At 39.8% G+C, this 14,166-nt stretch overlaps 1 protein-coding gene across 3 annotated transcripts in view; it reads right to left on the bottom strand.

Annotated features, from left to right (window-relative positions):
- Window positions 1-14,166, bottom strand: part of ADAMTS14 (ADAM metallopeptidase with thrombospondin type 1 motif 14) — a 1,616,175-nt gene that overhangs the window by 360,964 nt on the left and 1,241,045 nt on the right. For 2 of the 3 annotated variants that reach the window (XM_044056898.1, XM_044056897.1), the window contains exon 6: window positions 9,068-9,224. In XM_044056898.1, coding sequence (XP_043912833.1) covers window positions 9,068-9,224 — 157 coding nt within the window. The remainder of the gene's footprint in view (window positions 1-9,067; window positions 9,225-14,166) is intronic. The other variant, XM_044056899.1, reaches the window with a different exon arrangement.

Here is a 14,166-nt window from a genome sequence, read left to right as displayed (position 1 = left end):
ACAAAAAAATAGGGTATAACCAAGGTTTGTAGGGTACGCATCCTGGCACTTATGGACAAAATAATAGGTTATAACCAAGGTTAGTAGGGTACGCATCCTGGGACTTATGGACAAAATAATAGGGTATAACCAAGGTTTGTAGAGTACGCATCCTGGGACTTATGGACAAAATAATAGGGTATAACCAAGGTTTGTAGGGTACGCATCCTGGGACTTATGGACAAAATAATAGGGTATAACCAAGGTTTGTAGGGTACGCATCCTGGGACTTATGGACAAAATAATAGGGTATAACCAAGGTTTGTAGGTACGCATCCTGGGACTTATGGACAAAATAATAGGGTATAACCAAGGTTTGTAGGCACGCATCCTGGGACTTATGGACAAAATAATAGGGTATAACCAAGGTTTGTAGGGTACGCATCCTGGGACTAATGGACAAAATAATAGGGTATAACCAAGGTTTGTAGGGTACGCATCCTGGGACTTATGGACAAAATAATAGGGTATAACCAAGGTTTGTAGGGTACGCATCCTGGGACTTATGGACAAAATAATAGGGTATAACCAAGGTTTGTAGGGTACGCATCCTGGGACTTATGGACAAACTAATAGGGTATAACCAAGGTTTGTAGGGTACGCATCCTGGGACTTATGGACAAAATAATAGTGTATAACCAAGGTTTGTAGGGTACGCATCCTGGGACTTATGGACAAAATAATAGGGTATAACCAAGGTTTGTAGGGTACGCATCCTGGGACTTATGGACAAAATAATAGGGTATAACCAAGGTTTGTAGGGTACGCATCCTGGGACTTATGGACAAAATAATAGGGTATAACCAAGGTTTGTAGGGTACGCATCCTGGGACTTATGGACAAAATAATAGGGTATAACCAAGGTTTGTAGGGTACGCATCCTGGGACTTATGGACAAAATAATAGGGTATAACCAAGGTTTGTAGAGTACGCATCCTGGGACTTATGTACAAACTAATAGGGTATAACCAAGGTTTGTAGGGTACGCATCCTGGGACTTATGGACAAAATAATAGGGTATAACCAAGGTTTGTAGGGTACGCATCCTGGGACTTATGGACAAAATAATAGGGTATAACCAAGGTTTGTAGGGTACACATCCTGGGACTTATGGACAAAATAATAGGGTATAACCAAGGTTTGTAGGGTACGCATCCTGGGACTCATGGACAAAATAATAGGGTATAACCAAGGTTTGTAGGGTACGCATCCTGGGACTTATGGACAAAATAATAGGGTATAACCAAGGTTTGTAGGGTACGCATCCTGGGACTTATGGACAAAATAATAGGGTATAACCAAGGTTTGTAGGGTACGCATCCTGGGACTTATGGACAAAATAATAGGGTATAACCAAGGTTTGTAGGGTATGCATCCTGGGACTTATGGACAAAATAATAGGGTATAACCAAGGTTTGTAGGGTACGCATCCTGGGACTTATGGACAAAATAATAGGGTATAACCAAGGTTTGTAGGGTACGCATCCTGGGACTTATGGACAAAATAATAGGGTATAACCAAGGTTTGTAGGGTACGCATCCTGGGACTTATGGACAAAATAATAGGGTATAACCAAGGTTTGTAAGTGCGCATCCTGGGACTTATGGACAAAATAATAGGGTATAACCAAGGTTTGTAGGGTACGCATCCTGGGACTTATGGACAAAATAATAGGGTATAACCAAGGTTTGTAGAGTATGCATTCTTGGGACTTTAAGTGTTGCATGCTTTCCTCTTGGCCTCAACTGACTGTAGCCCGCATTATGTACTGAAGTGGTTTGCAGTTCGGTATAAAGTGGCCAGTTCCACCAAAGCAGAAGTAATCGTCTCTTCAGGAAAAGACTCGATTGTTCCATACAGTTGTAAATGAGGCAGCTACTTCACGAGGCAGAGCTTTAGTATGTTGTTGTGTCATTCATAAGATCAGGACCATGACCAGCAGATGGGCACAACAGTGGCAGTACTACAGATATTGTAGCAGTCTATGGTGCTGGAGCAAAGGCTACTTCACACAACAAAGTTCTCAGTTTACTGGTAAGTCCAAACCTTGGTTATACCCTATTATTTTGTCCATAAGTCCCAGGATGCGTACCCTACAAACCTTGGTTATACCCTATTATTTTGTCCATACTATGCCCCATCACCAGTTACGGTCAGCTGCTTTGCATAGTAACCAAAAGGATAAGATCATGGATATTAGCTGCAGAAACAAGGCTCAACTTAATCTCCATGGCAAGCAATTAACCTAGTATTGTATTAAAAGTTGAACAAGAAGGAAAAAAACCCTGACCCTAGTCTGGGGATTGAACCAAGGCTGTTCAATATAGTCACAGTACATTTTCAGTAGTTATTTTTAAAGACCACCCTCTTTGTTCAAGCTCACCTTAACCACTTAGTGCTTAGAACTCTATATTACTTTAAAAAAAATGTTTTCATTTAATCTTATATGCCAACTGGCCCTTTTGCACACTTGCCATGACAGCAGTCACTAGTGCTCAATGTTTGTTAACAGAGAAACACACACAGCACTGGTTTCAAGTGCAGCCCTGAAACTCTGATCTTGTTAAGTTGTTTAGAACTGTACAACATATAAATGGAGGTTAAACAAATCAAGCACATGAACTTCAATGTGGAGCTAATTTGCAGTTTGCAAACATCTACACTAAGCTATACTGGCAGTTATTTAAAATATGCCAAACAGTTTCACATAAGTGATTACAATAAAACAAAACACATAAAGGCATCGTATTACACAAGTACAATTCTGTTTTGACAACAGAAGTGAGATCTCAAGTCTGCGTGGGTATACATGCAGCAGACACACAGATACACACACACATACACACACAAAAGCAAATGCAGGCGTTTAAGGTATCTACATTGTGGGCTCCATAGGAAACAATTTAAGACAATTCTCTTTCTTGCTGTCCCAGTGATGCATTGCATTTTTTCCCTGTTCACACTAGGTGGCAGTAGATTCCACAATAACCAGATCTAGCTGTCAAGGCAGTTTTAACCTTGGGTGCTGTATTGCAGTGCAATACAGTAAACTCTCTGTTATCCAGCACCCATGGGGATTGGTAGATGCTGGATAACTGTAGTTTCTGGCTGCTTGAGAGTTACTATTAAAAATAGGCCAGATTAATACTGTACCCTATACTATTTGGTTTGACTTGTTCTAGGTTTGGGAGAGAGGGACTTTGTTCCTATCTTCCTTTTTAAAATTCTAAAACTCTAAAAATGTAAGGTATGTTTGTTTCTTTTTTTTTTTTTTGGGGGGGGGGGGCAGAAAGTGCAACACATGAAAATTGTACTGTATTTCTTCAATTTATATTTTCGGGTTGATTGAGAGTATTGGTTGCTTTAGTTCCGGTTAACTGAGAGTTTACTGTACAATTTCTATATAAATTTGTACAATACAAATTTTAACAATAATAAAGAGTCACATAAAAAACATTTAAAGATGTACAAAGAATAAAGTTCTTAGTTTTTTATCATAGTTCCTCCAGCCTAATGCCTCCAACCTAATAATACTGTAGGGGTACATATAATGGTCTTAGGGGAACAAATCTGATATGCACATACAAACATCGCTAGTTCATGGCATTACCTGTTAGATTAAAGCAAAATGTTGACACCTCACTGGTTCATTTCTTGTCTGAGAGAGGGAAAAGGCATTCATCGGACACTTATTACTCTATCAGGTGAACTTGGCGAAGTGACAAGCACTGTTAACATGATACATACTAGCTTATCAAAAACTCTGATTCAAGAGGATACCCTGATCTGTAATGCAGATAAACAGCCAGAGTGGACTAGAAACTAGCAAATGGGATACTAGTAAACTTAGATGAGTCAATGTTTTAAAAATTCATGTTTTAATACACTTATTTTCACTGATCTATGCAAGAAGTCTGCAGCACATGTCATTCAGTGATAAAACACTCCTGATTCTGAGTTAATTTAATCAATTCTTTGTCATCCACAGTATAAACATAACATCATACTGACATTTTAAATATATACTACTTAGCTTTTACACCAAATATGCAAAGCATATAATTTTCATTGGCTCTTTTCCAACACCGCAAAGCAATAAAAAGCAGTTAAAGATCCTAGTGTAAGACTGCTTTGAAATTGTAGGCTGTTAAAATGTTTATGTCAATGATAATTATTTTTGTTCTGATGTTTGGGTTACTGACATTTGATTATGTGATTAAATTACAAACATATTTTTACTTCCTGGCAACAATGTTGCCAAATGGAACAATGATTCACTCAAAGAATGCATTCTCATTTTTCTCTCCAGTATGCATTCACTGTACCTTTGTTAAAATCAGTTTCCCTAATCAGCTGCATAGATGAAACAAGAAACCAACCTTATCTCTTATTTTATTTATTTATTTATTTAACATGTGTTAACCAGGAAAGTCCGACTCAGAATGAAACCAATTTTCAGCGGAGGCCATGGAGAAATGCTCCAGACACGTGTTTGTAACGTGGGAGGAAAATGGAACATCCGGAGGCAACCCACATGAATGCAGGGAAGACATGCAGACTCCGCACCCCAGCCGAGAATCAAACCAGGGAACCTCTTGCTGTGAGGCGACAATACTACCGCTGACCACCGCCCCACCCTTCATATGACTGTAATACGTTTTTTTTTTCCAATGGGACAGTCATCTCTTATTCAGATTGGTCTGGTGTATTAAATGCATTATATGAAAACAATAAAGCTGACCATTGAAAGTAAGCTGACATTTCTATATACGAGGACAGTGACACTAGCATGTTTGTTTAGTGTTCTTTTAAATGGCACATAAATTTGTGATGATGCACATAAAAATCAGAAATCTTAAAAGTAAGACTAAAGATGATATATCAGCATTTCCATTACTGTTAAACCTCATTAAATACCGGTTAAGTACTGGATTCTAAAGGATTCTAAAGTGTTTTTACAAAGTGGTGCTCCAAATGCCATCAGTACTTTGTGATAACTATGCATGACTGAATTAGTGTTCAGATCGACTTACTTTAATGCCTTCTTATCTTGATGGTGATGGGAAGTTCACAGGCAGGGTCTTGCAGCCCCCAAACCCTCACTTTTTCATTTTACTGAAAGTTTAAAGCACAGCATGATAAGTTTGGATCATTTTTTTAATCGAGTACAGCCCAGCCTTGAGTACAATGAGCAATTGTAATGCTTTATATTATCTGTTAGAATTTATTTTTTGAATATTTATTTAAATTTAATTCCTAATTCTACCAGCAAATAATTGTAATATAGAACATAAACTGAGAACTACAGTAAAAGGAAACTGTTACAGCGACCAGACAGAAAACCAACAGATTCTCTCTCTCGATAATCTTAATAGGTTATTTGACTGAAAGTACTGCAGGAAGCAATTTCTTTACAGCTGAGAACACTAGAAACAAAAGTTAAAATGCTTAGCTTAGCATGGCTTGATTTATTTGTTTAAGCTACTGTGGGTTACAGGCAATTTGGGATCATAAATCATGAGATGAAAATATATTTATCAGTGTAGATTTATGAAATAAAGGGCTTAAACTGGTCAGGGAATGGTTGGAGAAACTAATTATTGGAGGGTTCTGAACCAGTATCCCAAACATTGCTGATACCACTTCATTTTAGGTAAGGATAACACAGCACCCATTTAGGAGTGAATAAACATGTCCTCCTTTCTCTTTTCTTTCTACACCTGTGGACATCTCATATACCTGTGGACATCTCAGACTAGGACCATATTATCATGGCAGACAACATGCTCATGCAGATGTCTGCTGATGCTTCAACTATCATTTTATTAATGCAGTTTCTAAAAGACCCTCCTCTGTGGTATCCAAAGGAAAAACGACTTGGGAATAAACACAGGACCGCACCAAATGAACCAGAAGTTTCTATTCCTGGCCTGATGACCAGCACCATACAATTTATTCTTCATGTCCAATGCTTGCTAGTACATCCTGGTCACTACTTTAACTGTCTCAGAAATGCTTTATTGCAAGGTCACGTAACCGGACTCCTTTTTATTCATTTGACTTTTGTTTGTTTTTGTCTTTAAATCCCAAAAAAAAAAATGACTTCTCAAAAGAAAATGCTAGTAAGTATTTTTATCATTGTTTCCCTTCTTTTTGATCTGTAACTGCACAGGCACACCATGACCACCAGACTCCCATCTTCCTTTGCTGTATTCATTCCTCCCAACTCCTGGTGGGAGGGAGGGAGAGAGACAGAGAGAGAGAGTATCACCAAGCAGGGAGTTATGAGATTTTTTCATAGGCAGATAACAATCCCTTCTTGGTCAAAACATGTTGCAATTTGCACTATATATAACAAAGTAGAAGTGAACAGTGAACAACATCATCACACACTTACAACGCTCATGCACATGCACACCTTGGTCGGCTTACTCACTACACTCATGCACATGCACACCTTGGTGGGCTTACGCACTACACTCATGCACATGCACACCTTGGTGGGCTTATGCACTAGGAGATGCAAGTTACAAGAGCTGTAGCACCTGACCATCTGCCAGTTACAGCTCATGCTCTGTAACTCCCCACACTAGGATGGACAGAATGGTACTGAATGCTCACTCCCCACCACATTGCCTGACCAGGATGCCATCAAATTTGGGTAACCTGAGTATAGCTGAACCACCATCCTACTATGCTACGTAGCTGGTAAACATAAGTGCTAATTAATCTGGCCATCTAAAAAGACACTGGATGAGGTAGTATCAACTGCCAGGGGAGCACCTGTAGCAGGTAATCACATGCCACACACTGAGCAGTACCTATACAGATTCACTTAGCAATGACCATTTGCGTGACTAAATTGTTGAGTTTTTAAAGTAAATGAAATGCGTTTCTATGAAGAGAGTGCAATAAATCAGACATCTAATTTCCATTCTGGAACATATTGATGTGACAGATAAAGCAAATCATCCAAATGTCCACTCATGCAGTTCAGCAGCACCATAGAAAATGTTCATACTACATGCATTGACTAGAAGCTGTGAAGCACCCGTTCCCAGAACATTTAAAATGACTAGCAGCTGAGAAAGCACAGGGGCCCTAGAACATTAAAAACGACTAGTAGCTGAGAAAGCGCAGGGGCCCTAGAACATTAAAAACGACTAGAAGCTGAGAAAGCACAGGGGCCCTAGAACATTTAAAATGACTAGAAGCTGAGAAAGCACAAGGGCCCCAGAACATTTAAAACGACTAGAAGCTGAGAAAGCACAAGGGCTCCAGAACATTTAAAATGACTAGAAGCTGAGAAAGCACAAGGGCCCCAGAATATTTAAAATGACTAGTAGCTGAGAAAGCACAGGGGCCCTAGGACATTCAAAACAATTATTAGCACCACCTAAAGCTGTGCCTCTGATGTTTCTTTTTGTGAAGAGCTACAGTCTTTTCACTAAAGTTTTGTTGCTATATGTTGCAAAGCTAAAGCTGCTCAATTAATTGCCTGGACAAAATAAAAGTGGTTAATAAGCATTCAGCACCAAGCATATGAATATGAAGAGATGAACTCAGTTTGGACAGAACACGACAGCTGTGTTAATAAAAATTGCAGGTGCCAAATTTCGCTGCATGCCAAATTGTCATTCGTCATGCTATGTGGCATTCATCAGCATGCCAGACTAAATCTATCTGCTCAAGTCTTGGAATGAATTGTTGTAAACCCATCTTTCATGACTAATATCAGCATAACAAGTACAGCCCAAAAAGGACCTCTGTTATGTTTGCAGCACTGACCCAGGTTCACAATGCAGTCTAAGAAAGACGTAAGCAGAGCTTACGGACTATTCCTTTGGTGGGCAGAGCTGAAGGCTTGTAGATAAACACTGACTAGGCTTTACTGACCCACGGTAAGTCACTAAACCTACTCATGTTCATAATTTCTACTGTGAAAAGGGACCTTTGATCTTTTAGGGTCAATGAGGTTTAAAGCAAGTGTAAGGAGTTCCGTTATGAATGTGCCTATAGGCACACAATTTTTAAAATGCATAATCTTTAACATAAGGAAATGTGTGGGATGTAAACAATGGAGTCACGCTAATGAGTCAAAGTAACAATTATCACACTGGGAAATGAGAAAATAAAGTCATCATTAAAGTTGGGATGACATTCACACACTAAAGAAACAAAATCCTTTCCTCAGCAAGCCTCCACCCATATGTGTGTGCGTGTGTGTGTGTCTGTGTGCGTGTGTGTGTGTGTGTGTGTGTGTGTGTGTGTGTGTGTGTGTGTGTGTGTGTGTGTGTGTGTGTGTGTGTGTGTGTGTGTGTGTGTGTGTGTGTCTGGGGGGCACCTCTCACACCCCTGGCTTTCCTAATATACTGAGACAGATAAATCTTGGGGCAAGTGGAGATGTTTCCTAGCCCTAACGTTATGTGGTCTCTAATTAGAAGTAGAATAATTGACCAATCAAATATGACTAACAGCTGTTGGGTATTTGTATTAGCTCATAAACAAATGAAAACAATTTGGGGGCTAGTTAAAGACATGTTTTTTGTGCATGTGTGTATCTGTGTTTATGTGTGAGACTCGGAGGGGGGGGGGTTGCAGATGAACCCAAATTCCAAAGAGAGGAGACAGTGGATCTCTGAATTTAAAATTGAAGAACGTTGCTGCTGTGTACTTCCAAGTCATTGAAAATGTCTGCATGTGGGATATCTTGGCAATTCTGTCAAAATAAAAATGTGAATACTATTGTGCAAAGGGATTCACTACACAAGCATTTAAAGTACAACACATCTTTAGTTACATTGTGGCCTGCAATGCTTACCACTTCAACTCATAACCATGAAAAACTTGGTGATAGAGTATTTTTTTCTCCAGTATTAAATCATGAAATGTAAATTTGGTCTTCCAAAACCTGACGAGCAGATAGTTTTGGACTGCCTGCTGCTTTATGCTACATAGAAATGTGTCTTCTGGTCCAGACAGACCAGTTTACTGCACGCACATACCTGACCGAGAAGAGTACAGTACCTTGCATACCTGCAGGACCAAAGTCTTGCCTTGTTAGGAAAATGGCATGGTCATGATGCTCGGCGTGGTCCAGGTCAGTGCGCTGCTGGGAGTGGGCCCATCTGCACACCTGCTCCAGGCTCCGCGAAGGGTTCCCTTGCTCGATCAAACTGACAGACTGAAAAAGGAAAAATATTCAGATAATACATACTGTAGTTTACAATGCACTTTCATATTGGTCTAGTCTATATTAACTTATATTGAGTGGATACATCTCCATTGTTTTAATGAATCATTCAGACAGTGGATTGGATGAATTCTTCATTCTTCAATAAACATTTCAGTATTGTTCTCTTCCTCAAAATGCTATAAGAAATGAAGTATGGCAACACAGATTAACAGAATAAACAATAATTCTACTAAACCTCAGAATTTACCAATAACAGGTGACCATTCTCTATCACCTCTCATTTCTCTTTCTTTATATAACTGCATCCATTGTGAAATACCTATTGCAATGCTTAATTAATCTCTTATTTGCATTTTTCTTAGTGCTATGAAACCACTGGATTTACCTAATTCTGTAAACATAAAACTCCAGTTTGCAATTTTTTTCTTATCATTGTAACAATAGTTTCAGCACTGATATTCTGGTTTGTTTGTTAATCTTTTTCAGGCTGAAGCTGAAAATGGTCCATATGCATGTATTCTACCCCAGTTAACAAAATAAACTAATAAAATAAAATAAGATCCATAACATCTAATTCTGTGCAAGGCTACAAATGTGAGTAAAAAAATTTTTTTTTCTTGTATTTTATTTGCTCTCTATTGAAATTTATTTGATATATTCTTGTTAAGTTCCACATTTACTCTGTATTCCTGTAAATCTTTTTGTAATGTGTATGTAAAATATGTATGTTTATATGTATTTTTCTGGAGCTTTTCTTCCCAGGTCACCATTGAAAACAGGCTCTGTGTAGCACAATGGACTATCCTGGCAAACAAACTGCAAATAAATAAATAAATAATACAGAATAATACAGAATAAAAAATATATATTTAGTGTGTGTGTGTGTGTGTGTGTGTGTGTGTGTGTGTGTGTGATTGATATATATATATATATATATATATATATATATATATATATATATCTATATATATATATATATATATATATGGGCCTACTTGAGATTACTGAAGTCTCAGTAGACCAAAACTCAGAACACCGAGTAAAGAAGCACGAAGTTTCATATTACAGAAACTTCACATAACCGACCTCCGAATGCCCGACACAGCAAGCTGAGTGGAACAGGAGATCCTCTTATCTCCGCGTTGTAGTGCGATCCCGGAGTTGGTATCTTTAGGTAGCAGGGGGTTTGGGGTGGGCGCTGCATCTCAGGGGGGTAAAGGTGGGGCGTAGCCCCCCTGCAAATATGTTCACATGAAAGTTGCTGTCATTCGGCAATTCACAGAAAAGAGTACTGCGTTTGGATTGTAGCAGTTTGGTGTGTTGGGCATTCGATGGTCGGTAATGTGAAGTTTCGGTAATGTGAAACTTCGTGCTTCGCGGCTTGGTGTTCTGAGTTTCGGTCTACTGAGATTTCAGTAATCTCAAGTAGACCATATATATATATATATATATATATATATATATATATATATATATATATATATATATGTATATATGTGTGTGTGTGTGTGTGTGTGTGTGGGATCCGTACAGATCCCCGACGGCACTTTCTGCCAAGCAGAAATCACTGAACATACTTAACCAAAAGTGCTGTTCACCGAAGCTGCACTTTTGGATAAGTATGCTCGTTGTGCCGGTCGAACTATGGTGCGGTTTAGGGAAAATTCCGTTTTCCACACTGTAGTGCGACCTTGGAGTGAGAATATAAAAGTAGGGTGTGTGGGGGGGGGCATAGCCTCTACACAGGGGGTGCAGGGGGGCTTGCCCCCCTGCATAAAAGAAGATTTATTGTTTTTTTTTTTAACGCACTTTAATGAAAGCGCTTTTTCGGTGAACGCGTTTTCATTAACATGCATTCGGTTATTGTGGATTCACACTATTGAACTTTCGTTCAATAGTCCTAGATCCATATATATATATATATATATATATATATATATATATATATATATATATGAGTCTACTTCTAAATCCTGTAATTTCAGGATCCCAAAGAAGAAAATACCAAGACAACAATCGTGAAACTTCAAATAGAAAACCATGTAAGTTTTCTCAGGGCAAGTAAACACTTGCCCAAGATGGGGATTTACACCATTTCCCTATTGCAGTGCGATCCAGGAGTTGGTATATATAGTATAAACACAAACAGAAGCACACTACACATAATACTTTCTCTGCAGAACACAATACATGTAATAGCTCACACACCAGTGTCTCACCTGTGAAGCCCATAAGGCAAAACACACAGCCAAACATATTAGTCATAGGTTATTCCATCATGAGAGACACAGATGTCCCTCTCACCAGGCTGGATAAGGAGAAGGTCACAGTCAGCTGCCTGCCAGGTGCCAGTATTCACCATATCACACATGCACTCAAGTCTCTCAACAACAGGTACTGTTATAACTCCTTAATAGTCCATGTTGTGTGAATGACTTAAGACGTACCTCTCTGGACTATATGAAGAGAGACATGACTGAGCTCTTGGACTATGTGTCTCAAGCAGGTATGTCCCTGGACTTAAGCAGTATTTTACTTTCAACTAGGACGTTGCCTCAATACAAACAGAAAATGATTGACTTCAATAATTGGCTTAGTTTCTGGTGTAATTCTATAAGGGGATCCAGTATCTGTCAGCCTGGGATGACAAGACTGAAAGACCTAGATGCTTTGCCAGAGATGGTCTGGTGTTGAGGTTAAAGCTGCCAACATAAAAATGTCAACAAAACCCAAATTATATTAGTAGCACAACAGGGAGCATACTTGCTTTTGGTGCAGAAGGCTCTGGGTTCTACTCCCACATGAATGTAGATGGGAGTGCAGTGTCCTCTTTAAGGGGGATGTAGGTGCTGCACTCCTGAGTGTGTCCAACTTTGGGGTTGGGAGGGTGGCCTAATGGTTAAGGTGTTTGCCTTACAAACACAAGGTACAGGATTTGAATCTCACAGGGGATAATTGGTTAGGCTTAAAATGGCTCGCAAGGGCAATTAGCCTAGTAGTAATCTATGAACTTATGAACCTATGAACCTATGCTGCTAAATGCTAGGAGTCTAAATATGAAACTGCACTCATTTTAAGCATTCTTAACCCTGGAAAATGCTGACATCTGCACAGTCACAGACACCTGGTTCAAAGCTGCGGAGAGCACCCCAGCCATAAATGTTTAGTCATCCTAGCATACATTCAGACCCCAAACTGTGGGTAGTAAAGCCAAAGGAGGTGAAGTTTCAATATATATTAAAGACATACACACCTCCAGGCTGGTCAAACATTATGATGCACAGGAGACACCCCAGGTGCAGTTAACCATTGAAAAGACCCCTATACAAATCATAGCTAGCTACCGACCCCCAAATCTGACCCAAGATGCCCAAACTGCCTATCTAGCCGTCTTCAAATATATCAAGATTTACCCCTTTACCCTGATCTTGGGGGAAATTAAATACCCAAGCATAGACTGGAAGAACTACTCATGCCAGAACACAAATGCCCAGGGATTCCTCGATTTTTGTCAATGCAAATGCTTTGGAACAGCTAGTCAGTACCCCCACAAGAGGTGAAAATATCTTGGACTTGGTATTAACCAACATGAGTAACCACTGCAGCATCCCTGCAGTATCATCCTCCCTTGTAAGATCTGAGCATAAAGTGGTCACATTCGAAGTCACCATCTTCCCTGACCTCCATCTAGTTAGGGTCAAACAAAAAAACTTCTCCAAAGTTGATTACAGCCTCCTGAAGATGGTATAAAACAGCTTCACAGCCCCTCCCCCTCTGTAAGAACTGGCACCAGTATCCAAAACTATACCAAATTACTATACGAACATTTATATTAATGCATGGAATCAGGAATACCTAAAAGGACTAAATCATCCTCCGCAAGGAAGAGTAAACCTGTCTGGTGGACATCTGCAATAAGTAAACTCTTTAACAAAGGAAAAAATTGCTGTCCAGGACCAAGAAGGAGCAGGTGCCCAATTGGAAGCAATCTGTCCTTAGCCTAAAGAAGCAAATAAGATCGCTAGTGAAATCCTCCAAAGCAAACAGAGTCCAAATCGGTCACATCTACTAGAGACAATCATAAGACCTTCTTCACATATGTCCATAATCTCAAAGGTAGCACCCAGATCTGTTCAGAACTGGTGCCAAGGACACCACATATACAAATGCAGTAGATATAGCAAACTTGCTGGGTAACAGATTCAGTGAAAATTTCACCCCTCTGTTCCCCCATCAGTAAATCAGGACATTCCCAGTACCTGCCCCCTTCCCCTTATAACTAGGGATCAGGTCATCACTGCTCTCTCAAAGGCAAAAAATACAGCCTCCATGGGATTCAATAACATCCCAGGCTGCATCCTACATGAACTCAGGCAGGAACTTGCAGCACCATTAGGCACCCTATTCAAACAAAGCCTGCGTACCGGCTTTGTCCCAGCTGAGTGTAGGACAGCCACTGTCATCCCTTTACACAAAGGTGGAGCATTCACCGATATGGGAAATTATAGACCAATCAGCCTAACTAGCCTGATCTGCAAGGCCATGCAATGGATTATCATGGACCTTAATTAACAAGGATATTGGCAACCTCCAAATGCTTGATCCCACACGGTTTGGCTTCATCAAGGGGAGGTCATGTCTGTTAAATTTGGTTGACGTTTTTTTTTCAGACAGTCACCAAAGGCATGGATGAGGGGAAGACAGTGTACACCACCTTCCTTGACCCGGCCAAAGTCTTCGACACTATTTCCCACTCAGGCATAATACATAAACTCTCTCAACTAGGCATCAATCCACCTGTTACCCGATTGGTAGCTCACTGGCTCACTGATAGAACCCAACTAGTCAAAATAGGGGAAGCCACCTCAAGTAGTAGACCCATATCAAGTGGTGTATGCCAGGGTTTGGTATCACGGCCTCTGTTATTTGG

The sequence above is a fragment of the Protopterus annectens genome, chromosome 14.part0, assembly GCF_019279795.1.
Source record: "Protopterus annectens isolate FY-2018-M chromosome 14.part0, PAN1.0, whole genome shotgun sequence".
Lineage (NCBI taxonomy): Eukaryota > Metazoa > Chordata > Ceratodontiformes > Protopteridae > Protopterus > Protopterus annectens.
Note: the sequence above shows the minus strand (reverse complement) of the source record. Positions and strands in the feature narration are given on the sequence as shown.